Source organism: Plecotus auritus, assembly GCF_963455305.1.
Source record: "Plecotus auritus genome assembly, chromosome: 14".
In the NCBI taxonomy this organism is placed as follows: domain Eukaryota; kingdom Metazoa; phylum Chordata; class Mammalia; order Chiroptera; family Vespertilionidae; genus Plecotus; species Plecotus auritus.
This window is the reverse complement of record NC_137780.1, coordinates 123046-148103: the sequence shown is the minus strand read 5'-3', so window position 1 is coordinate 148103 and position 25058 is coordinate 123046. Positions and strand designations below refer to the sequence as shown.

The window sequence follows — 25058 nt, the reverse complement described above, 5'->3', positions numbered from 1 at the left end:
TTTTAGGTTCAGAGCAAAATTGGAGGAAAGTATCGAGATTTCCCATATACCCCCTACCCCCACATGCACAGCCTCCATCATTATCAACACCACTCACCAAGCTAGTGTGTTTGTTATAACTGATGAACCTACGTCCACACGTCACCATCACCCAAAGCTCATTGTTTACATTAGGGTTCACTCTGGGTGTGGTACATTCTAAGGGTTTGGACATGACTTGTATCCATCATTATAATACGTATATTTTCACTGCTCTAAATATCCTCTGAGCCCTGCCTATTCATCCTCCGATCCCAACCCCATGGCAACCTTTTTTTTTACTATTTCCATAATTTTGCCTTTTCCAGAATGTCATTTGGTTGGAGTCATACACTATGTAGCTATTTCATATCGGCTTGTTCACTTAGTCATATACATTCAAGGTATTACCATGTCTTTTCATGGCTTGATAGCTTATTTCTTTTTAGCACTGAGTAATATTCCATTATATGAATGCACCACAGTTCATTTATCCATTCTGCTGACAGATTATCTTGGTTTCCTTCAAGTTTGGGCAATTATAAACAAAACTGCTATAAATATTTATGGACAGTTCTTGAATGGACATGTTTTCAACTTTTTTAAAAAATATAGAAATAACTTTTAAAAAATGATTTTAGAGAGGAAGAGAGAGAAAAACATTGATTTGTTCCCCTTATTTATGCATTCATTGGTTTATTCTTGTATGTGTCTGGATGGGAGAGGGAGAAATCGAGCCACAACCTTGGTGTATCAGGAGGACACTAACCAACAGAGCTCCCCAGCCAGGGCCGTTTTCAACTTCTTATCTGTTGATGATTTTACTAAGGATCCCTTGTATGTGATTACTCCTCTCTTACTGCTTTTCAGATTCTTTCTTTGTTTTGAAAGTTTGATTATGTGGCCTGGTGTGGGTCTTTTTAAGTTCATTTTACTTGGAGTTTGTTGAAGTTCTTGGAAGTTTACACTGAGTGGCCGGATTATTATGATCTCTGAACGCATCTCAGGCCTGGTGCGTGAATTCGTGCATGGGTGGGGTCCGGGCAGCCTGGCTGGGGGAGGGAACATGGGCGGTTGGCCCGCCTGCCTGCTGGTTGAACTCCTGGTCAAGGGGACAATTTGCATATTGGCCTTTTATTATATAGGATATACACTGAGTGGCCAGATTATTATGCGTTCAGAGATCATAATAATCTGGCCACTCAGTGTATATTTGTCAAATTCTGGAAGATTTCAGCCATTATTTCTTCAACTGTTCTCTCTGACCCTTTCTCTCTTTTCCTCTGGGATTCCCACGGTGCGTGTGCTGGTCTCTCTCTGCTTGAGTTGGGACATTCATTTTCTTCTGCTCTCAGACATCGGATCCCCTGGTTCTCAGGCCTTCAGATTTGGACTGGAAACTACACCAGCAGCTTTCCTGAGGCCTCCAACTCATAGACAGCAAACCATGGGTCTTGATTTGCTCATCCTCCATAGTTTTATGGGACAGTCCCTCATAATAAACCTCTCTTTTCTATATATCCTATTGGTTTTCTCTGGAGAACCTAACAGGCACTTATTAAGGATCTATGATTGGGATCAAGTCAGAGATCCAAGAGACCATCTCCCTTTCTGAGAGGCACCTTCGTTCCCCCAGGGCTTGCGAAGAGGCATCAAGGAAATCATGTATCACCTTGACTGGAGCTGTAGTTCCATTTCAGATTTCTTCTTTCTGGGTACACAGGAACGCAACTCCACACTCCCGAGTGTTCAGGACTTTCCCCAAAGTCAATAGAAGAAAATGTAATGTTTGGGGAATAGTGGAGAGGCTGGGATGGGGCAGAACATGCATCCTCTGAGGCAAGACAAACGTGGTCACTGCTCTCAGATGACACCCTCCCTGACAACCATTGTTTTCCTGACCACTCCACCTGACACCCAGCACCAGTCCTCAGGGAGGGCCCCCAGGAAGTGTGGAGGAAGACCTGCTACCAGCTTCCCGGGTTTCTGACCTAGATCCTAGGCGCCACGTTTCTCTCCCAATAAAAATAGTTTTATTGATATTTCCCCAAGTATAAATACATGTTCAATGTAAAACACCGAGTTAATTGAAAAAAAAAAAAGGTAAAAATCAAGATGCCAATGGTCAGAAGTAATCTTTGGTTAACATCTGGAGAGGCAACAGAACTGACCAATGGTGGCAATCTCCCTGAGAACAGGAAAGTCTTATCTCTGTAAAGGGTACAAATCACGGAGACCAGCTGGGCCCCCGACAGCGCAACCCCGGCGCAGGCCCAACCTCCGGCGCTGGACGATGACGTCACCACGACTGGCGCTGATTGGCGTCCAAAGAGGACGTAGCGCCGGTGCGACGCAGAGTCCTGATGAGTCATCGCGAGAGCGGCGTCCTGCGGCGCGGGATGGCCACGGAGCCGGGTGGCGCTGTCCCGCGGCTCCCGGAGCCGGCTCTGGGGCCCCAAACATGGCCCGGGGTCCCGGCCCGCTAGGGCGGCCTCGCCCCGACTCGGCCGCCATGCCCAAGCGAGGGAAGCGACTCAAGTTCCGGGCCCACGACGCCTGCTCGGGTCGAGGTGAGCGAGGGGCGGGCGGTGAAAGGCCGCCGGGGCTGGGGGTGGGGGAGGCGGCAGGGGCCGGCGGGGGGACGCTGAAGGGAGAAGGCCGCCACCTCTGAGGGTCATGCTTGTTTCAGTGACCGTGGCGGATTATGCCAACTCGGACCCGGCGGTCGTGAGGTCCGGACGAGTCAAGAAAGCCGTCGCCAATGCTGTTCAGCAGGAAGGTAGGCTGCCGACGACCCTCCGGACTCGGGCCGCGGAACTGGGCGTTTTGTTCCTGGGGCTCCATCAGTGTTTTCCTTGCAGCCCTTTGGGCATCTTCCCTAAACGAGTTGGCTCTCCTCGGGGTTTGCTCCATAGATTCCAGGGCGGGCGCCGGTGAGCCAGGAGCGCTAGCACTTTATGTAGCAGAAATGTCTTGTGTCCGTCTCTGCATTACAAACACCTCTGTGTGCTCTTCTGTAGCTTCCACTGCCTTCTTGGTTAGTCTTTTTCCTGCAGGTTACTGTGTCCTCCACGTGCTCTGCAGTTTGCTTCTATCTAGTGTAAGAACCTTAAAGTATATTCTTTTCCTTCTCCCCCGTTTCTCTTACTTTCAAGCTTTGTACTTACATATCCTTGAGACTTGTGTGTGTTTTCTTTTAAAATATTTTTTTATTGATTTCAGAGAGGAAGGGAGACGGGGGGAGAGAGAGAGAAACATCCATGATGAGGGAGAATCATGGATCGGCTGCCTCCTGCAACGCCCCACACTGGAGATCGAGCGCCCGACCAGGAATCTAACCATGATCTCCTCGTTCATAGGTCTCGCTCAACCGCTGAGACTTGCGTTTTTATGACACCCACTATCTCCAACCCAGGAACATGATTGAACTGGATTTAGTGCCACTCAAAACGCTGATTCTCAGAATTTATGCAAATGAGAACAGCACTCGCCTTTAGTTTTAGCCCGTGCAGTTTATAGTGGGAGAATAATGCACTCCCTTTTTCTTTACCTCTGAGGGTGGCACTTTTCAGGAGTCCGTTTGCCCATTGCTTTCCAGTTTTTTTTTAAATTTAAAAGGCTTGCTTTTCTTTCTTTTTAGAGTCTCAGCTTTTTTTCAGCAGACTCTCATGCTGGTTATTCCTTTTATTTTTTCCCCCCTCATGGATGCTGATATCCTGCCTAAGCCGTTTGTATCTCTGGATGGGACTCTGCCTTCTCACTCGTTCCTTCTTTCCTTCTAGTAAAATCTCTTTGCGGCTTGGAAGCCTCTCAGGTTCCTGCAGTGGAAGCTCTCTCTGGGGCTGGTGAGCCCTGCGATGTCACTGACAGCAGTGACGAGATGGATGCGCAGGAGGAGAGCATCCATGAGAGACCCGTCTCCAGAAAAAAGAAAAGCAAGAGGCACAGAGGTACAGGGCTTGCTCTCCTTCGGTTCACTAGTCCTGTGTGTGGTGACAGCAGTAGAGAATCCGAGTGTGGATCTCAGGAGTGGGACAGGGTTAACATACCATGAAGCTTTTCTTTACTGATTCCATTTCGACATTTTGAAATTTCTTAATTATTATGTTTAAAACACAGTTCTTTAATAATTACTGAATTTTGACCCTAAAGACAAATTTTTAATAGCTCTCTGCTTTGTAAAAGTTCTGATGGGTCTCAGGGGAGGAAATGCTGGTGCCCTCTCTTTCAGAGAGCGAAGTAATGTGATACAAGGTGGGGCCCAAACATGGTAGACGGAGCCTGAAATGGTTGCAAGAAAGGATAGGAACCAGAAAAGAGGATGTTTCTTTAGAGGACTTGGTCTCTGATAGGAGGAACTCAACTCAAGAACCTGATTGAGTCAAAGAACTGCTGGGAGCAATTACCTAGAAAAGCCGAGGCAGCAGTAGGGAGAGAGAAGGAAAGAGAAGGAAGAAATCTGGTTTTTGGATAGTTCTATGACAGGTCTGAGCTAAAGGTTAAAGGCTAGCTTTAGGATTAGCCCAGAATTGAAGGATTTAATGTATGCAACATTACTTTGAAAACTTCAAAATAGCATATAAATAATCTATACTAATAAAAGAGAAAGATGCAAATTAACTGTACCTTCGTGACACCAGCCAATCAGGAGTGAGTATGCAAATTAACCCAACAAAGATGGTGGGTTAATTTGCATACACAGGTGCCAAGCGGCTGGGGGCGGAGCGGGACGCAGGCATTCCGCACCGCCCCAGCTGCTCCAGGCCTCTGGGCAGCGTAGGAAGGTGGAAAGGCAGCTCCAGGCTGGAGCGAAGGCAGTGCCGGCAGCCAGGGGAAGGAAGGCCCATTTTTGCACGAATCTTCATGCATCGGGCTTCTAGTTATTAAAGAAAAGCCTTAAAAACGAGACCTATTCACTGGGGCAACAGGAAGCAAAAGTTTCCAGCAGTGGAATAAGCAGGAAGTGATGAGTTTGAGAGGCTTCCTTGGACCTTTAAACCTTTTTCTTAGCTGTGCAAGACCCGGGAGAATCTAAGTGTTGGGGATATGTGTGTAATAGAAGGTCAGAGTTTATGGAAGGTGATTTAACTATGGGTGGTGGGCACACAGTGCAATATACAGGTCATGTATCCTAGAAATGTACACTTGAAACTATAAGACCCTATGTGTTGTTTTTTTTTTTTTTTTTAAAGGAAAGGTCAGAGATTATAGTTCTTTTTTTCTGTTTCAGAAGACCTGGATGGGGCTGGAGGTGAAGAGTACCCTATGGATATTTGGCTGTTGCTGGCCTCCTACATTCGTCCTGAGGACATTGTGAATTTTTCCCTGATTTGTAAGAATGCCTGGACTGTCACTTGCACTGCTGCCTTTTGGACCAGGTTGTACCGAAGGTGCGGCCACGGGGAGCTCCCTGTTGTCTGTGTAGCTGATTTCATGCTGTTGGTGATGTGAAACTGCTCCTGGGATGGCGACCTCTGCACTTTCTCTACTCCAGGCCTGGTGTGAGCCTGGCTTTGGGTTCCTTGAGACCCTCATTTAAAATTTATATCATTAATGCATCGAGGCAACTGTCTTCCCTGTGGTTGTCCCCTCCCCTGATCCAGTATCCATTTGCAGCAAAAGTGTTGCTTCACATTTCAGAAGAATTGTCTTTGATTTTTCCTCAGGGGGTTGTCTTAGCTGGAATTTTCAAAAGCTTCAGATGCCCACCTCTTTGTCTTTCCAACTAGATTAGTTTCTTATATTTGCTGGTCGTCTTGAAGTACCATATAGTTTTGTTCTTATGCTGCCCTACATACACTTGCAGGGGTGAGGAGAGGGTGATAGTGTGACTAGTAAGAGGGCTAGTTCTTGATACTGGGTGCAGAAGTGTAGTGAGGTTAGGAACTGTCAGTGAGAATGTGGTGGGAAGAAAGTAGAGAACTTGGTGTCCCTTCTGGACAGGGTCTGAAGTATCTGGTCCTCCTGGCAAAGCTAAGACTCCCCTTTTTAGGGTGAAGTACAGATAATTAGAAATTTTAAAAAGGATGGAGAAGTATAGGATTATAAAGTCTATGTAAATTGAGTTTCACATAGCAAAGAAGCAACAGTAGCTGAGAAGTGAAGCGATGGTCATGTGTGTGTATGAGAGCGAAGTCACACTGAGACCAGGAGTCATAGGAGACTGACCTGGAGCAGGAGAGACAGTCCACACGTTGGTAGGAGTAATGTGTCGTGTTTCAGGCACTACACGCTGGATGCCTCTCTGCCTTTGCGCCTGCGCCCAGAGTCTATGGAGAAGCTGCGCTGCCTCCGGGCATGTGTGATCCGATCTCTGTACCATATGTACGAGCCCTTCGCTACTCGAATCTCCAAAAACCCAGCCATTCCAGAAAGCACGCCCAGCACATTAAAGAATTCCAAAGTAAGTGAGAATCAGCGTGGGGCTCTTGTGTGGTGGGCCTGTTCGTGTGGCTTTTCTCCAGCTTCCTTGGTGGGGTGGGGGCTAGGCCTGCGGGTACCAGGCTGCTGGGGACTAACGTAAACTTCCAGGGCTCAGGGGTTTCACGTCTCCAAGACGGCCCTGCTATGCCGGCCTGGCTTCCTTATGCTTTTATCATATTCCTTATTCTCTTTATCTTACTTTCATGCATTGTTTTCACGTTAGATGGTTTTGAAGGTTTGGGATAGGAAGAACACACTCACATGGTAGGTCTCAGCTGTAATTCTCAGTGTTTTAAGTCACGATGCAGAGGTAGAACACGCACATCGTACTGGTTTCCTCTTTCTGTCGGGACATTGACATCTGGGTTTCCCTTCTTGTTGACCTGCTTTGGGGTCCTGGTGTAGACCTGCCCTTTCAGCATCTGCTGGCATTCTGACGTGTACGTAGGTGTGTTAGCCTTGGTCCGCTCTCTTCCTTTTCTCCTTCATGATGACATGCCTAGTGAGCACACCTTTGTCCGGCAGGGCTTGTATGGCAGGTACTATGATTCAGGCCAGTTGAAGTCCCCCCCCACCCTCAAACTCATATTGTCTAAATTTTGTATCTTTTGAGTCTGTAGGTAATTTTTATTCTCAGCTTACACAAGTTCTATAGCACTTCCTACTCTTTTGTATTTTGTTTTTATGCTTTGGATGGTACAATGATTCTTCTCCCCTAGTGTAGCCCAGGTGTGATAATACTCCACCTGATACATATTGATTAAAAGGTACTGCTGATTTCAACGTTATTTATCAAGGTTCCTCCCAGGGTTGCAAATGGAGGTGGTCAGGGCCATGAGCTGAGCTCAATTTAATATCACGCCAGCTGATGGATACAGGGCTGGGGTAGAATTTCACCCAGCAGCTGTTTGTGCTTGTAATGTGAGTGGACAGTGTATTGTGTCACGGTTACAGTCCCCCACACCTTCCTGAATAGTGATAGGGTCAGACTCACTGTGATGAAGAGGGCATCGCCCCAGCGCTGACCAGCCAGGTGTAGGTTGGTTGCTGGAAGCAGAGCAGCATCGGGCAAACTCGTGCTGACACATCGTAGCGGCTCCAGTGCCCAGTCCTGAAGGACCTGTGTCTTCACTCTGTTATCACCGCCTAGTAATTCTTAAAAGTGGACTCTTAAAAGGCAATGTGGAATGATAGCTAATGTTTAACCCAGATAATAAGCCCAGGCTACCTGGCCGCTTCTTCTGTGCCTTGTTGTTAGAGATCTCCTGAAGAGGATGTGGGACCTGCAGTGGCAGCTGTCCCATGCATGGCCTTGCCACTTGTACAGCCACAGTCGCATGGCATTCAGGGAGTTGCCAGCACGCCTGAAGGAGCGGTCCCATGTTCCCGGACTCCAGCTTTTCGTATATGATTCTCCCTCTCTCTCTTTTCAGTAGCATAGCTTGTGTGGGACACTGGAGCCGTTGTGATGGCAGCAGAAGTGTTTGCCCCTTAAAGCCAAGCCCATTATTTTTGATGGAACATCAGGACGTACAGGGCATGTCTGAAGGGCAGGACAGCTGGCACGGCGGACGACCCACCCCTTATCCCCTGGGAGGTACTTGACTTCTTGTGCTTAAACTTAGCTGTAGCCTGCCTTCACCGAGGGGCGTGCTGAATTCAGCCCAGTTCTGTAGTGTCCACCCTGGCTGTCGGTTCCCAAAGGGTCCTGAGTGGCTTGCTCCTGTTGATTCTAGGGCTGGCCTTCTCTGCCTGCCTTGGATACCATCTTGCCTGGTGGCTGTTTTAATATGGTGGAGTGGCCTGCTGAATCAGAGAATGTCCCAGTCCGTAGAGACCATGTTTCTGTCCTTGAAGATGAGGATTGACTGCGCAGCCTCTGAGGTTGACTTACATTGGTCCCTCTTCTCTGGACTGAGTAGCCCTGGGACTGTCTCTTCACGTTGCACAGCGTCAAATTGGGGGGCGGGTCTCTATCTGTGCCAGAGTGAACCCACAGCAGTAGAGCTGGCTGATTATCTTTTGTTGCCTTATTTTGATTTTTTCTTTTCTGTCTTTTATTTATTTTTGGTTTATTTTCTTTTCTTGCAGTGCTTACTTTTCTGGTGCCGAAAGATTGTTGGGAGCAGACAGGAACCAATGTGGGAATTCAACTTCAAGTTTAAAAAGCAGGTATGTAATTGTGTCTCCTCTTTGTTTGTCAGGCATCTTGTTGTAGTAAATTTAACTGGGCATAATGTTGACTTATTAAAATAAAATACACACAAAACCTGTAATAGTGCCATGAAGAGAAGACGAAGAGGGAACGCTCCTGTGAAAGACACACGGGTAACAGGTTAATGCAGAGAGTGGGTCCTGGGCCCAGGAGCGCAGCCATGCAGGGTGCCTGGCAGTGGAGGCCACGGTGCCCCTTTGTGCAGCACATGTTGTCTGCAGTTGGCAGGTCACAGGGAATTTGCGGTCTTCCAGACATTGGAGAGCCTCTGACAGAGCTGTACGTTTCCATTTCTTGCTGGGTAGCAGGAAATACCATCTAAATGCAGCATTGCACGCACTGCCACATTGCCCACCCAAAGGTGCCCCCCTTTCAAAGGCCAGGTTTTCTTGATCTCTATGGAAACCAACGTGTACATAGAAAAAGAGGAGAAAACAGAAACGTGGGTCTCATAGCATCAGTTGAGCCATAGAATTTTCATTGGTGGAGTCTTGTCCATGAACATGTTCTCTCAGCCACGAGATTAATTTTCTGTTCTCCTCAGTCCCCTAGATTAAAGAGCAAGTGCGTGGGAGGGTTGCAGCCTCCTGTTCAGTACCAAGATGTTCACACCAACCCCGACCATGACTGCTGCCTCCTGCAGGTCACCACCCTCAATTTCATCTTTATTCCCATTGTTATGGGGATGGTATTCACCCTGGTAAGTGGAGACAGGGTGTCTCCTCCGCTCTTGCACAGACTAACTGTACCTAGGTTTTGAAAGAACTTTGTAAATTTAACCATTGACGAAGAAATCTTTAATGAAGATTTTAAAAAGTCTGAAAGCAGACTTGTATATTAGGAATAGACAAATTTGTGTAGAAGTTATGCATGTTTGAGAGTATTTTATCTCTGTTCTCTGTAGTAAAGGGAATGTTTCTGCATCTCCTTTGTAGTGGTCATTAATGTGAGAAACATTATCCTACTAGGGATAAGGATGAGGCCGTACGTGGGCCCTATATAGCTTTTTTTTAAATGGTAAAATAAATAATACGTACTTCATTTAAAGAATTTAAGTAGTGCATACATACATTGACAGACTTCTGACAGCCTGCAACTGCAGTTTACCTTTTGGGGTTGTTCTTTAATGCATCTGTTAATACGTGCATGTACTCACTGCCCCTCTTAAGTAGTTTTGTGTAATGTCATCCACGCTGCTCTTATTGTAGGCACCGTCCCCTTCCTCTAGGTAGGCCACGTTACTGACCTGGCTGTGTCTCACTCACACGCTAGGTGCTTGATACCCATATCGTTCTCTGTGGACCTACACATGCATAAACGTTTAGAGATTTTGTAGTATATTTTACCAAGAAAACAAAAAACGGGATCTGGGTGTGCTTTATGAATCTTGATTTCACTTGCTCAACCTTATCTGCTTAAAATCCCTTCAAGTCATCCAGCTCTAACCCAGGATTAGAAAGTTGGCTTTGGTGGTAGTCTTTGTGCATATATCCTGATTTATTCAGCCATTTGAGAGGCATTCCTTAGCCCACTTTAAATACTATATCAAGCTAAGCAGAACATATAAAATCACTCTTAATTTTTTATATCTTTGCAGAGATTATCTTGTGGCCTTGCCAATGCAAATTTTTTCTAGCCTGTCTCATTTCAGAGGGGGCTGTAGGAGAACAAGGTTGTTCAATTTGGGTATGGGATGTAATGTCTTTGCTCTCCCTTCCCAGTTTACGATCAGCGTGAGCACGGACATGCGGCATCATCGAGTGAGACTGGTGTTCCAAGATACTCCTGTGCACGGCGGGCGGAAACTGCGCAGTGAGCAGGGTGTGCAGGTCATCCTGGACCCAGTGCACAGCGTTCGACTCTTTGACTGGTGGCACCCTCAGTACCCATTCTCCCTGAGAGCATAGTCCCTGTGTCCTGTCCTGTGGAAGGGGTGGCTGGATTGTTTCTCTGGTTAGTGATGCACATGCTCTTCAGGTTCCTGGGGCTCCTGCTGGAGGAGGGAGGAGGGTTGAATCAAGAGGAAAAACAACCATGACTTCTAAACATATTTTAATGTTGAGAGTTTCATCTGAAAGGAGAAACTGGGCCCTATTTTCTGTGTTAAACCACACTTGGTGCTATTGAGTTTGTTGTTCTTTATTCTTTTATCCCAATGAAAATGGATGATCTTGCTCTAGGAAAAAATTAGACTCTTGAATCAAACAAGGAAGTTTAAGCATTCCCTACGGATCAGAGGAACCTTAGAGGCATAGAATTGCTGCTACTGTTGCTTCCAATTTAGCTACCCCTCAAATTCAAGTGAATATTCTCCCTTTACCCTTCTCCAGAAATAAACCAGGTGACAGGGTTTTCAGAATCTTATAAGATTGGCTTGTGTATCTTTCTTTAAAAATAATTTTTGGATATTTATCACATAAATATTCTTTTGCCAGTTCGGGATTTTAGGTATTTTTTTGCATGAGGCTGAGAATAGTAATAGTTATGACTGTGTCCTAGGTCCTGTACTAGGAACTTTATGTAATATCTCTAATTTCCACAGTCCTGCAAGGTAGGTGATACTGCTCTCATCCTGTGGTTGAAACGGAATCAGTGACGTAGGCAGGACTCCCATCCACGACTCTCAGCTCTCCCACAGTTAGAAGGTTATTCTTGGTTTTCTTGTGGTAGATGGTGGCAAAGGGGAGTAGGCAGAGTGCACATAGAAAAAGTCAAAGGTGAGTAAAAATTGGATTGTATTTGTGTGCCTTATCCCTAATCAACCTGAAGTTCTATAAAATTGATGAAAGAGTCTGGTAATATGTGTTTTTAAGTAAAATGTAAAACAAACCACAAAATTTATTACAGGAAAGATGGTAGTATTTTCATTGAATTGTTAGAAAGGCATTTATTATACTGAAGGTCATTAAAAAATACAACCCTTGTTGAAGCCGGGGTCCTGAACTACCAGCACGGTGACTCTCCTGCTCCGCCCTGGGCGGCCTGGCATCCTGGGTCGTTCTTGCAGAAGCACAGTTGTCAGAGGCCGAGCTGTAGCTGGTGTGCTCTGAGAAGGACATCCTGGCTGGGATGTTTTTTCGTTTTGTTTTCGCTAACAAGATAATCTTGCTGCTTTCTGCCGCCTGCTCCTCTGCCACATGAGCTGGAGATTGCCATGAGGTGGGTGTTAAGCTGATACCCTTTAGACAGGAAAACCTTGTCACCATACTGCTAAATTAGTGTGTGGTTTTTTCCTTACCATCCTCCCTGCCCCCTGCTATTTAAGGACTGTTCTTAGGGAGCATCTGCTGAATACTTCCTCTGACAGCTAACCTCAGCCTACACCAAGGCTGGGATTAAAGCTGTGCACACAAAAAGTGAGCTTGGGTCCATGAAAATCCAAATTGGGGCATTTAAATGATAAAAACAAACAAAACCCAAGGCGGTAAGCACCTTGCACATCTCTGTAAACATTGCCCCTGAGGCAGAGCAGAGAAGCACAGGTCCCTGGTCCCGGAACTGAAGGGGGCTCTCCTGGTGGATTTCACGTCCCCATGTAGGAGTTCCTTTAAAAAGAGAGTGAAATGCATTTGGCTCATTGTGTTCTGACAGCGTCTGAGGTTTTGTATCAAGCTGTGGTGTGATGATTGACAAAATAGACGATGCGTTCAGCATAGCGTTGACCAACACGTGATGAACATGGCGTTAGCTTTCCCTCTTCACTGGCTGAGTTGCCTTTTCTAGGGTGATTTGTGTTTATTAGTGAAAGGATGTGAAGTGTCTCAGGAATTTTCCTTTGCTGAGACCCCCCAAACCCGTGGTCGGCAAACCGCGGCTCGCGAGCCACATGCAGCTCTTTGGCTCCTTGAGTGTGGCTCTTCCACAAAATACCACGGCCTGGGCGAGTCTATTTTGAAGAAGTGGCGTTAGAAGAAGTTTAAGTTTAAAAAATTTGGCTCTCAAAAGAAATTTCCATCGTTGTACTGTTGATATTTGGCTCTGTTGACTAATGAGTTTGCCGACCACTGCCCTAAACCACCTAGGGAAGGTTTGGGACTACCTTTATAAAACCTGTTTTCTAATTTTCACTTCCTTAAATATATACCTTGATTTTGCTCTGACGGTTAGGCAAAACGTACATTTAGCTTCATTTCTCACCCCCCAAGTACATCACAATTATTCAGATTTTCCTACATTCTACAAAAGATACCCGGAAACTAAGCCAAGTGGTGAATTTATTGGAGGAAAGAAAAAAAAAGGTTATATATGCAACTGACCTCAACTACAGCCTTGCTTTATTGATCATGTGCACATCTGTAAATATGTCCATAGTGCCAATACATAAAAATTCACACTTCGGCAGTGCACACGGCCTTGTGCAGGACTGAGCAGGCTCAGGGATGAACATCACAAACCAGGTTGGAAAGGTGCATTAATAGCCACACGGGACGGGGGAAGGAGCAGTTCGGAAAATGGAGAGAATACTATGATTTGTCAATCAGGAATTTTGGCGATGAGACTGTCTTCATGTTAATAATCACCAAGTGCTTGAATTGATAAAAGTGACACAATTCTCTTGAGTGCACACCATGGAAATGCATCTGGACTTAAAGTTTCTCCACTAAGAATGGGTGTGACCAAAGGAAAAATAAATGGGCACGAGCGAGCAGGTGTGAAAGGTGACAAACCAGACAAGGCCAGGACGGAGGCCCGTCTGGGGAGCAGGTGTCTAGGTTTTGCACTGGGGGGTTCAAAGGGAGGGCGCGTGTGACGCGCCGCCTGGCTTAGCTGAGACCACGCAGCCGCCCAGCTGCTCTCAGGTCACGTGCCGGGGCCGGGCTTGAGGGGGCCGGTAGGCCCCGCCCCTGGGGTGGGGCTCCGCAGGGAGGCTGCAGTGGCCTCTAGTCACGTGGGGGCGGGACGTCCCGGGCGGGGGCGTGGTCTTTTCGGGGGCGGGGCTTGTGTCTGGGAGGCTGCAGCTGCTCCGTCCAGCCAGGGGCCTCGCGATCCGGGGGCTCCTTGCCCAGCCGAGCTGCCCGGTCTTCGAGGACTGCAGGCAGGTGAGCGTCAGGGCCTGGATTGGGGTAGATGTCTCCACCTTCAGCTTTCGCACAGTTTGGGGAGGGGTCTCCTGCGCCTTCAGCATCAGCCCGTCCCTCTGTCGCTCTGCCGCCACCCCTCACCGGCCTGTTCAGTGCAGTGCCCTTGGGGTGAGCATGGGGGCGATGCCCAATTTGCCGGGTGGTGGAGTTCGTGCTCATCCATCGACCTCGGAGGAGGGGTCTAAGCTGGCAGGTCTGGAGAAAACGGGAGCGGCTGCACCCCCATTCCTCCTCCCCTACCCCCACCCCAGGAGAGTCGGAGAAGCGCCTCAACTCTTGGGCCAGCTCCGCTCCAAAGATGCCAGGGGGCACCAGAGGCGCTGAGCACTTGGCACTCTCCTGGGGCGGGGGTCGTCAACCTTCTCGGTCTCTTACAGCGCCCTTCTCAATGTCGCCAGCTCTTCACCCTCCAACTGTCAGATGCAGACTGAGCCTGGGATGCCCGTCTGCGCAGTGCCAGCCCGAGTCCCATTGAGGTGGGGGCGAGGTGGGCGCCACTGGAGAAGAGGGCGGGACTGGAATCCTGAGCGGTAGGGTGAGGGTGCGAGCTGACCACCACGCAGTATGTTTTCCAGGGCCCATCCTGCAGCTTTGGTGGTGGATGGGAAGAGAGCCGTCTAGTCCGGTTGGAGGACTTGGAGCCCCGTGTGGGTGCTTTTCTTTGAGCAGGAAAGGGGTGGAGGACAAGGTGCCACTAGGTGCTGACGTCACCTTTGAGGAGAGGCACCAGCGGTGTCCATTAAGGGGCAGGGGGTTGGGGTTGCTGCTCTGCTGCTGCAAGTGAGCAAGTGGTTAAGGGGAGGCTCTGCTTAGTGTGGGGACCCACTCCCCATGCGGCCCCTCCACTAGCCGGGCTTCTCAGAGGTGCTGGAGCTGGTACTTAGTACTCTGTTCAGCAAACATTTATTGGGCACCTACTGTATGGCAGATGGTGCTGGGGGCTAGGTCTTTTGAAGGCAATTTAGGGCCCTGGGGCAGTTGGAAGGTACACACAGTTAACCTGTAGGCACTCATAACAGCCCCTCCCCACTTTGTCATATTGCTATTGGGTTAGAAAAGGGCAGAGCCACAGGGTGGGATTCCAGCCCCCCACCCCCCACCATCAACAGCCCGGCACTCCCAGGGAAGCTGCCTGCCGGGAGGAGCAGCTTGAATGGTTTCCCTTGGCTGTTTTCTAGGACTTTGTCCTGAGGTCTGAGGAGGCTGCTTGGGGTACATGGTATCTCAGAATAATGAGATGATGAACATCCCAGTGGTTATTGCCCCCCTTTCCCCGGAATGCTCTAGACACCTGGCCTCGTGGGGACTGCAGCTCTGGAAGACAGTGGCGTGTGGGGGCAGGGGGCATGGAAGGGAAGCTCCTCCAGCCAGTGCTGTCTGGGCACATCATGATGTCAGACCCGGGTGTGTGACCTGGCAACTGGGTGTTAAGGAGGCATTGGGGGGGGGGGGGGGGGCGGGCAGGGCAGGGAGCCAGGCTCCTGGGTCTCTCGATTGCTAAACTCTTAGGGTTGGAAAGAGTTGCCAGGGGTTTCTGTGGTCTTTTTAGAGCCTCTGAGGATAATGGTGAGAGTTGGGGAGAGGACGGGCAGTCGGGCTGTGGTGGCAGTGAGGCAGGGTGAAGGCTCAGCAGGGCCAGGGAGCTGGGGGCGAGAAGGCTTTAGGATGTGAGGGAGCTAGCTGTGGCCACTCTATGCCAGGGATACTCCCCCCTGGGGCTTAGGTCCTGGATGGGTTGCTATGGAAACATGGTGTGGTATGGAGCTGTGTGTGTGTGCTGGAGAGGAGGAGCTGGAAGGGAGTAGGGATGACTGAAGGATGGAAAGCTGCCCCAGGTCCCAGGTAGAGAATTGGGAGAAATGGTGGGGAGGAGTGGGCATTGCAGCCACAGGAAGTCACCATCTGTCCCCCTTCAGCCTGCTGGCTCACTGACCTATAATTAGCTCTGGAAGGCACATGGTACTGGCTCATAGGAGCCAACGTGGCCCTTCGGATGGCCATCAGAGCAAAAAGTACTCGGAGGCAAACTGTAGGGGCTGCTTCTAGGCCCTTTGATGTACTGACGGGTCTCTGGGAACTGAGAATGCTCTGGGGACAGGGCTGTGGGGCAGGAGCTCTGGGCCGGGGAGGTACAGCTCCAAAGCCAGGCAGAGCCTGAGGACTCGCTGGCTACTGGCTCACCAGGCACACAGTGGGCTCAGGCTGTAGGGTTGCTGGGAGGTGGGCATGCAGGACCTCAGAGAGCCCTTCCAAGCAGGAACCCGGAGTTCTAGGCAAGGGAGTTGGGGTAAGCGCTGGATGGTGGAGGCCCCAGCAGCTGCTCCAGAGCAGGACTCTGCTTAAAGGAGAGATGCTGGGGGTGGAGAGCTGGACTGGTCCATGAGTAGTGGACATTCGGTGAGGGGGGGGAGGTTCATGGGGTGATCACCACCATTTCTAATGCACGTGGAGCCCTGGGCTTGGGAGACCCTGCAGTGAGGCTCTGATGGGTGCAGTAAGTAGAAGGGGGGCTGGGCCCAGTTACTTGACCTCAGGTCACACTAGGCCAGTAGTGGAACCAAAATACTTGGCCCTTGTTTGGGCCAGAATATGTGCAACAGATGGAATTTTCACTCTTTTATTCTCATCCACGTCCTTCCCCCGCTCTCCCTCTCATAGTCACACGGATTTAAGGACCACACACACACACATGCATTCTCACAACCACAGTCGTACAGCTGAGTCTTGAGGAAAGATGGCTCATAACTAAGTCCTGGGAGCAGCTAGAGAGATGGGCTTCACAGATATAGGCCCAGTGTCCTCATCAGTGACCAGGATGGCTGCTGCTCAGAGACCTGCCCCCAGGGAGGGAGGGGGAGCTGTCCTAGGCTGCAGCACCCTGGCAATCTGGATGCGGGTCAGAGAGGCCTGAGAAAGGCCATGGGGTGAAGGAGTAAGGCCCCTCTGTGGACTCAAAACAGACTGGATTTGAACCTAGTTCTTCCTCTCCCTCCCTGTGGAAACATGGTTATGTGACTGTGAGTCCCGATTCCCATGTCTCTGAAATGGGAGGAGGAATTCCGTGTCCTTGCAAGGAATCGTGAGGACTGGAGTGAGGTAAGATATGCCAGCCAACAACCCAGTGCCGGCACGTGGTAAAAGCTAGTAAATCACAGTTGCTGTCATACTGGTTGTTTTCCTGCGTCACACCTCCCTCCCCATTTCCTGCAGTCGAATCGGGAGGATGACCTTCCTCTTAGCTCTTTGCTCTGAGGCTCCCTCTTGGCCCAACTCATGGGCATCGAGACTTGAGCACCACCTGGCAGCTTGGCTTGGCCCTGTGGCTTCCGTGGGGCAGCAGCCTGGCCTGGGCACGCTTTCACAGTGCCGGGGCCTGCCATCTGGTGGGGCAGCGGGGAGCCAGAACATCGGACCCAAGTACCCCTTCCTCCTGCTTGCTGGGAAAGGATGGGGGTAGGTTTTGGGAAGCCCAAGAGACCTCAGAGTTTTCGTGTCCCGTGTTTATGAGCCCCGACCCCTCCCCGCTCACACCCACACAGCCCTGCTTACCTGGAGCCCTCGTCGGCTGTTTTACAGCCTGCCCACACCCCTCACTCACTGGCAACCCCTCCACCCCCCAAAAATGCTTGCTTTGCAGGTGGCAGCTTTCGCCTCTGAATCAGGGCCTGTGTGTGTTACTGAGATGGCAGGAGCTGAGGCTTCGTTAGGCTGAGGTGATAACTGCGCTATTTAAAGGCGGCCCTGTCCCAGGGCTCCCTTTGCTGACCCCGCGGGAGCCCTCAGCAGGGCATCTGGCTCTACCTGGTGGCATTTTGCCAGGGAAAATGGAGTTGCTACCTGGCCCCTGGTTTGGAGGGCGGCTGGGGAAGGGCTGGTGGCAGCGAAGCTAGCTTCTCAATTGCCAGAATGACCAGGACGATTTGGGGAGGCCAAGTTGGACCAAATAGCATGTCACAGTGGGCAGCCTGAGAGCCTCCAGGCCTTTCCTGTAAGGAGCTGTAAAACCTCCCGCAGGCCCACCTTTGCCCACCACTGGGTGCTTCATACTCTGCATCATGGGTGCTTTCAGCTGTTCCCAGCTCTGTTATCCATGACCTCATCCCTCTGAGGGAGCAAAGCAAGCCTTGTGGGGTCCGTCTTACAGCAGAGGTCTCGGTACGTGGTGAGAAGCCCAGGGCTACCCAGGTGGTCTCCTCGGTGCCAGCTTTGGGTCGCTTTACACTCCCTGCAGGCTGCCCTGGATCAGCATGCTTTATACCTCAGCCTCCTCTCCTGCGCTCTCATTTCTTCTTGGGGTGGGCGTCGGGGAGGGGAGGGATGAGGGCCTGGCTATGCTGCGCTTGGGGAGGTAGGGCATGGTGACCTTTCAGCCTCACAGATGGAGCACTCAGGGTGCGGGGTCCTGGGCACTGGAGCTGGTAGCATCAGTGAGACGGCAGCTGGGCTCTTGTTCTGGGGGCAGGGGTGCGGGGTGGGCAGGTGCAGACCAGGGTGCTACTTTTTTGCCTCCATGGTGGCTGTCAGCTTGGGGACAGGGTCCCCTGGGTCAGAGTGTGTCTGGGAGCGTGTGTGTGGCCTCCTGTGTGTATGTCCTAGGTCTCTGTGCTCTGTGTCTACCTCTGTACATGTGTGGGCAATACCCACATGCCTGCTTGAACCACTGGCCCTCTCGTTCTCACGCTGGCACTCTAACTTCCTCTGGTCCAGGCCCACATTCTTCCCCAGCCTCCCTCAGCGCCCGTTTCTGCCCAGATCATCAGCATTTTGGGGGAGGGCATGGCAGTGAGTTGGGGTGGAAGAGGCGTGGCTCTTCTCTGGTTCTCCTGTGGATTCTGACCTCACACTGGGTCCCCATGTGGCCTGTCCTCTCCCATCTGCCACCTGAGGGGTGGACAAGAAGCTGTCCCTGTGTCTCCCCGGTGGAGAGGGAGAGGGAAGGAAGGAAGGCTGTTTATGGAGCATGGCTCTGCAAAGTGACTCAGGTGGCACCTGCAGCAGCAGCAGGGAGGTTGGAAGCTGGCTGCAGGCAGAGAAGTCCCCAACTGCCTGCTGCCTCCTTTGCTCTGATCACTGGGCATCCCTGTGCCAGGTGCAAGGCATTGCTGGAGCCAGGCTGTGCAACATGCCAACGCAGCACCAGAATGGCAGTTACCTGGAGAGAAGATTCCAAGCCTTGAGCAGGGCCCCCACCTCTTAGCCCTGCCCCAGGAGAGTGACTGCCCCACCCACATCCACCTGGATTTCCTCGAATCATCTGGCCATGAAAGCAGAATGGACACCTGCTGCTCTGTGCCAGGTTTCAGGGGCAGGGTGATGAGCCAGAGCCTCCGCCCTGAATGCTGGGCCTCAGTGCCAGCCGGGCCTCACCAAGGAGCCTCTCCAGGGAGCCAAGCTGCACCGTGGTCAGGGCAGGACCACCGGTGTCCTTTAACCCTTCTCAGAGCCCCCTAACCCCTTCTCAGAGCCCTTTAACCCCTTCTCAGAGCCCTTTAACCCCTTCTGTGCCTGCCTGGGCCAGAGTGTGGGGCCAGAGACCCTGGTTCCTCTCCTCGCTCTCTCCCACCCCAGGTCTCAGGAGGGCTCTGGGCAGCCTGCCGCTGGCTGAATCATTTCTATATTTGGCCAAGGAGCCACGTGGGTGGGAACCACTCCACTGCGGCTGCACTTCTGACAGCTGGGGGGGGGGGGGGGGGAAGCAGGGGCAGAGGCTGTGGTGGAGCGCATTCCCCGGGAGAACTGGGCGCGTAGCTGAGAGGGGCGTGCACTGACACCTCTCTTTCCTTTTCTCCATCCTTCCCTGGGTGCCTTCTCCACTCCTCCGGTCCTCACAGCAGTCTCTCCTCCCACAGGCCACTGCCCTCCAGAACCATGGGTGTCGCTCGACCCAGCTGGGACTCTGCCAGGCTCCAGTGCTCCGTCTAAGCAAAGGGCCTTCTTCCAGCCACCCTCTTCCTGCCTGCCATGGCCACGCTCGGCTGCTGCCTGCCTGCCTGGGAACACAGCGCACCCAGCCCCAGCCCTGAGGGGTTGAGCCAGGCCCTCGGGCTCCATTTCACAGGGGTGCTTCAGGCACCTGGCCCCTTTCAGACCAAGAGCAAGTAATGCCATGGGAGGAGCCCCCGCGCACCCGTCTGCTCGCCTGGCACTGCCCGCTCTGAGGCCCCTGCCCTGAGTCCCCCTGGAGGTGCCAGCCCTGTGAATCCCTTCCCTGTCCCCCACGCTGAGGCCCTGCTCACCCCACCATGTGTGAGGTGATGCCCACAATCAACGAGGGGGACCCTCTGGGGCCCCCACATGGTGCTGATGCGGATGCCAACTTTGAGCAGCTGATGGTGAACATGCTGGATGAGCGGGAGAAGCTGCTGGAGTCCCTTCGCGAGAGTCAGGAGACCTTGGCGGCCACGCAGGGCCGGCTCCAGGATGCCCTGCATGAGCGGGACCAGCTGCAGCGCCACCTGAACTCCGCCCTCCCCCAGGTAAGACCTGACCCCTGCACGCCTCCCTTCCCTTGCCCAGTGTCCTCAGGGCATCTCAGGTGCGTATCAGCAGATGGAACCTTCAGAGCCTCCACTGCCCTCACCTCCCTGAAGAATCCCTTCCCTGTCACTTCCAAGCTTCTGGAGAAGCCGGTGGAATTTGATGCGGGAAGAAAACCAGCCATAGTTGGCAGCTGCAGTGAGCTCATGTGGCCAGCAGGTGGCACCCCAGGCTGGCTGCTGCTCCCCAGACCCTGTTCTTGGAGGTGGCAGGTGGGGAGGCCTGGAAGGTCTGAGGAGGAGGTGATTTCCTCAGGTGGTGACAGAGGGGTGGGCTGGGAACGGGGGTGGTCAGGGAGCAAAGGTAGACAGCAGGGGACTCAGGTTGACCAGACCTTAAGAGCAGGGGTGGGCAAACTTTTTGACTCGAGGGCCACAATGGGTTCTTAAACTGGACCGGAGGGCCGGAACAAAAGCATGGATGGAGTGTTTGTGTGAACTAATATAAATTCAAAGTAGAGGAGCGGAGGGGAGAGCAAGAGAACCCTCTGCTCTTTCGGCTCCGCGGGCCGGATAGAACAGCCGAACGGGCCGGATCCGACCCGCGGGCCGTAGTTTGCCCACGGCTGCCTTAGAGGGTATGGAAAGGGTCCTTGAGACAGAAACTGGAAAACCAGGAAAGAAGTTTGTGTTTAACGTTGTGTCAGGTGGGCCAGGGTTGGGGGCAGGTGGGAGGCATCCAGGCCTGGGGAACCAGGCAGCGATGAGCGGAGGAGGCGAGGGGAGCACCAGTCCTTCGGGGGTGGTGTCACGGTGCCCCGGGGCGTGCCATCGAGTCCTGTGTCAGTACAGTGTGCGTGACAGTGTGGGAGCTGAGGAGTGAACCAGCCCCAACGCCAGGCCTGCCAGGGTGTGAGATGCTTGACCCCTGGCCGTGGCCTTGATAGAAAGGCAGTAATCCAGGGGCAGGGGCACAGGGCCGTGGCTTCTCAGGCTCTGCAGGGGTCCCCTGCACTGAGGAGCTGTGGGCTTTTCAGGAATTTGCTACCTTAACCCGGGAGCTGAGCATGTGTCGGGAGCAGCTTCTAGAGCGGGAGGAAGAGATATCAGAGCTGAAAGCAGAACGGAATAACACGAGGGTAAGTGGGGTGACCTGGCCTGTGTGTGAGGGGTGGACCTCTTGGCCAGCCTAGGCACATCCCTGCCTTATGTCTGGGAGATAGATTATTCTACCATCAGTGCTGGGCTTTTCACCTGGGGTCCCGGGGGTGGGGGGGCAGGCCAGGGCAGCTGGCATGAGGTGGAATTGGGTTGGGACAGCAGTTGCTTATGAACACGGAAGTATCTCAGCATGTTAACGGTGCACATGGCTGTACTCATGTGTACCGTGATTACGTGAGCCCTCCTGTAACCTTACCCCATGCTCATGCCTCCTCTTGCCTCTCTTTTGCTGCCAGCTGCTTCTGGAACACCTGGAGTGCCTGGTGTCCCGCCACGAGCGATCGCTGCGGATGACGGTGGTGAAGCGCCAGGCCCAGTCACCCTCAGGGGTCTCCAGTGAGGTGGAGGTGCTGAAGGCCCTCAAGTCGCTGTTCGAGCACCACAAGGCCCTGGATGAGAAGGTAGCCCTGGCGCACCCTTCTCTGTGACTCCTGCACCCTCTCCCCACCCACCTGCCAGCTTCATTACAGGCTCCCTCCTCCGTTGCCCAATGTCAGGGGCTCAGCTTAGGTTCCCTCTGGAAGTTGGCTCTTGGCCGGGCCTCTCTGCCTCCCACCACAGTGGTCAGCCAAGCCCAGGCTCCCCCGGCTGCATCCAGTGGGGTCTCTGTTCCTTCCTCCATCCCTTCACCTTCTTACCTCGGGCAGGTGCGAGAGCGGCTCCGGGCGGCCCTGGAGCGAGTCACCACCTTGGAGGAGCAGCTGGCAGGTGCCCACCAGCAGGTAAGCGCCTGCTCACCCTCCGTGTACTTGAGCTGGAAGCCAAGGCTGGCTCACCCTTTGCCCGTCGGCTTCCTGTAGATGCTCACTGCTGTCTCGCTGTCTTGGCTGGAGACTGCTGGCCGAAGGGAGGCAGGGGACCCAGAAGGGTCTGGAACAGGGAGAGGTTCTCTTGTCTCTGACTCACTGTGCTGGGGCTGTGCCCTACAGCTGTCTGCCCTGCAGCAGGGAGCAGGGGTCCGGGATGGAGCGGCGGAAGAGGAGGGGGCTGTGGAGCTGGGACTGAAACACCTGTGGAAGGTGGGTCATGGGAGCCGCATAGCAGGGGCATGTCTTCCCCCAGCAGGAGGTGGGGCCCTGACCTGTTCAGTGGAGCCACTGCTCAAGTTAAATTCAGAGCTTCTTCCAATATCCCCTTCTCTTCTCTTCCCACACCCCATCTGCAGAGAAATCTATAGAGTTCTGTTGTTGTATCCACTGCTAGGCACATAAGGTGCTTGTGCACCTGAACTGTCAGGGCCCATCTGCCTGTGTGTCAGCTTCCATCAGGGAAGATGCTGACTCTGAGCCTGGTCTTCAGTCAGGCCCCTCTCTAGGTTATAAGACGCTGAGAAAGCAGGTCACACTAGAAAGTATTGCTGTTCAGGAGACACACAGGAGAGCAGTTGTCAGGTCATTGTCTGCCGTGAGCTCCTGGGCCCGGAGGAGGCAGGTGGACTGAGGTGTGCTCAGAAGCTGGGCAGAGCCGTTTCTCCTCCTCCGGCCTGCTTGGGTGGCACAGGGGAGTAGGATGTCTTGGGCACCGATGGTGGACTGATGGCTCGCTGTCCCTGGAGGATGATGAGGGCCGGCTGCAGGAGCTGCAGGAGCTGCTGGAGAAGCAGAACTTTGAGCTGAGCCAGGCCCGGGAGCGGCTGGTCACTCTGACAGCAGCAGTGGCTGAACTGGAGGAGGACCTGGGCACCGCCCGCCGGGACCTGATCAAGTCGGAGGAGCTGAGCAGCAGGCATCAGCGGGACCTGCGGGAGGTGAGCAAGCGTGCTGGGTGCAGCGTTCAGCGCTCAGGAGGGCAACGGCCTGGATGCCTTGGGAGTGAAGGGGGGCCAGGCGAGCGCTGGGGAGTGTAAGACTGAGCACTTGGTGGGGTCCCATTAGGGCAGTAGCTGCGGAGGGATGAGGTAAGGTCAGCCCGGGCAGAGCAGTGTGGAGAGAGACAGCCTGCCAGGCACTGGTGGGAGGTGCAGACAGGGAGGCGCAGGGGGAGTCGATGACCTTGCCTCGGGCCCCTCTGCTCCTGCCCAGGCTCTGGCCCAGAAGGAGGACATGGAGGAGCGAATCACCACACTGGAGAAGCGCTACCTGGCTGCTCAGCGTGAGGCCACGTCCATCCATGACCTCAATGACAAGCTGGAGAACGAGCTGGCCAATAAGGAGTCCCTGCACCGCCAGGTAGTGGCTCCTGGTGGAGTGGGGGCGTGTACTGGAGCTGGGAATCTCCATCATGCAGGAACCTTACCTGGGTGGCCCAGCGGCCCCTGGGGTCCTGCAGGTCGCCTTGGGCAGCCAAGAACCAGGGTTGTTCCTTGCTTCCTGGCCTGTCCTGGCACTGTGCTGAGGCTGGGGGGCTGCAGTGCTCCCTCCTGACTGTACCCCCTGCCACACTCACCAGTGCGAGGAGAAGGCTCGACACCTGCAGGAGCTGCTGGAGGTGGCAGAGCAGAAGCTGCAGCAGACCCTGCGGAAGGCTGAGACGCTGCCGGAGGTGGAGGCCGAGCTGGCCCAGAGAATAGCAGCCCTCACCAAGGTGAGTGGCCGGGCCCAGGGGTCCGCCGTGTCCCTGCCACTTCCCACTCGCGACTGCAGGAAGCCCACGCGGTGTCTGTCGGTTGGAGGAGCGGTCCTCGCCCTCATTGCCCCATGGGATGGGACAGTCCCACAGAAGGTGTGAAAGTGCTCTGAGAACTAGAAGAGACTGTGCTCATGCAAATAATCTCAATGGTCATTTTCACCACATGGTTAATACTTCCTTTGGTTTGTGTCTGGAGTGGAAAATTAGGACTTTCACCTCTGGAAAGATGAGGTCTGAGAGGAGATGGGGTCCAAGTCTGTAGTTCCGGAAGTGGGTGGGAGTTTAGTCCATGCTTGTCCACCTTTATTAAGGTGAAGCATCTGGATCTAGGGACCACGCTGGTTGCTTGAAGGCTGCAGCCTTAGGACGAAGAAAGGGAGTGTGATTTTAACAAGTGGATAGTTAACTTTGTGGATGATAATTCGTAAGAGGTGTGCAGCCTGAACACTGGGCTCTATAAGAGCTGGGGGAGGGCATGGCATAGCCATGTGTGGATTAATCAGGGATTTAGGAGGCTTTGCTGCCAGGCAGAGGCTAACCCCCCCCACCCGTGAAGAGAAGGAAGCCAGTACCGTAAGCATCAGACCCCAGGCCTCTGCTCGTGGCAGCTTGGGGGGCTCTGTGGGAGGAACCTGCAGCCTGGTGTACCTCGGTAGACCCAGGGCCAAGCCTGCTTCTGCCACCGACTGGCTTGTGACCAGGGAAAAGTCCCTCCCTCCCTGACTGGACACCAGTGTTGTTATCTCTATGTGGACACCATCGTCTCTTTGATGATGTCATCATGTCCACGATGAGGCATGTCTGTGAGGACACCATTGGCTCTATGATGATGTCATCACTATGATGATGGGGTTGGACTTGGTGGTCTTGAAGGACTTCCCAGGCCCTGGGAATCAAGGCTGGGTAGAGAGTGCCAGAGGATGTGTGATGCTGAGCAGCAGCTCTAGTATGTCCCAAACTGACAGAGGGATTCCTTTCTTCCCATGAGTCACGGTAGGGGGTTTGAGGAGGTTGTCCTGACTGTGAGGTGAGGGATGGTCTGGACTACCTTGTCAG

The 25058-nt window shown here is 52.6% G+C and overlaps 2 protein-coding genes across 7 annotated transcripts in view; both read left to right on the top strand.

The window, feature by feature from the left end:
* Positions 1-2083: 2083 nt before the first annotated feature.
* On the top strand, positions 2084-19724 carry TMEM183A (transmembrane protein 183A). Of its 3 annotated transcripts, XM_080651078.1 has the most exons (9): positions 2084-2588; positions 2708-2797; positions 3801-3968; positions 5249-5408; positions 6241-6421; positions 8533-8613; positions 9201-9356; positions 10378-10609; positions 19587-19724. In XM_080651078.1, exons 1-8 carry the CDS (start codon positions 2192-2194, stop codon positions 10561-10563), a joined length of 1419 nt encoding a protein of 472 aa, XP_080507204.1. In that variant the 5' UTR covers positions 2084-2191; the 3' UTR covers positions 10564-10609; positions 19587-19724. The 3 variants fall into 3 exon arrangements, with proteins under 3 accessions (XP_080507204.1, XP_080507205.1, XP_080507203.1); XM_080651079.1 differs by lacking the exon at positions 19587-19724 and having other exon boundaries at positions 5252-5408; positions 10378-12356; XM_080651077.1 differs by lacking the exon at positions 19587-19724 and having other exon boundaries at positions 2085-2588; positions 10378-12356.
* A 240-nt stretch (positions 19725-19964) lies between these two features.
* Positions 19965-25058, top strand: part of PPFIA4 (PTPRF interacting protein alpha 4) — a gene marked incomplete at its 5' end in the record, with an annotated part of 27203 nt that continues 22109 nt past the window's right edge. For 2 of the 4 annotated variants that reach the window (XR_013959610.1, XM_080651075.1), the window contains 8 exons: positions 19980-20213; positions 21251-21352; positions 21671-21835; positions 22082-22156; positions 22364-22453; positions 22990-23181; positions 23456-23602; positions 23823-23957. Coding sequence is in view for 3 of the 4 variants with exons in the window: in XM_080651075.1 (XP_080507201.1) it covers positions 19980-20213; positions 21251-21352; positions 21671-21835; positions 22082-22156; positions 22364-22453; positions 22990-23181; positions 23456-23602; positions 23823-23957 (1140 nt within the window). Of the gene's footprint in view, positions 20214-21250; positions 21353-21670; positions 21836-22081; positions 22157-22363; positions 22454-22989; positions 23182-23455; positions 23603-23822; positions 23958-25058 lie in introns of all 4 variants that reach the window. The other 2 variants (XM_080651074.1, XM_080651076.1) reach the window with 2 other exon arrangements.

Coding starts and splice junctions, on each gene's coding strand:
- TMEM183A (XM_080651078.1), top strand. CDS start 2,192: ATGGTGGCAATCTCCCTGAGAACAGGAAAGTCTTATCTCTGTAAAGGG. Junction 2,798..3,800: donor CAATGCTGTTCAGCAGGAAG/GTAGGCTGCCGA, acceptor CTTTCCTTCTAG/TAAAATCTCTTTGCGGCTTG. Junction 9,357..10,377: donor TGGGGATGGTATTCACCCTG/GTAAGTGGAGAC, acceptor CTCCCTTCCCAG/TTTACGATCAGCGTGAGCAC.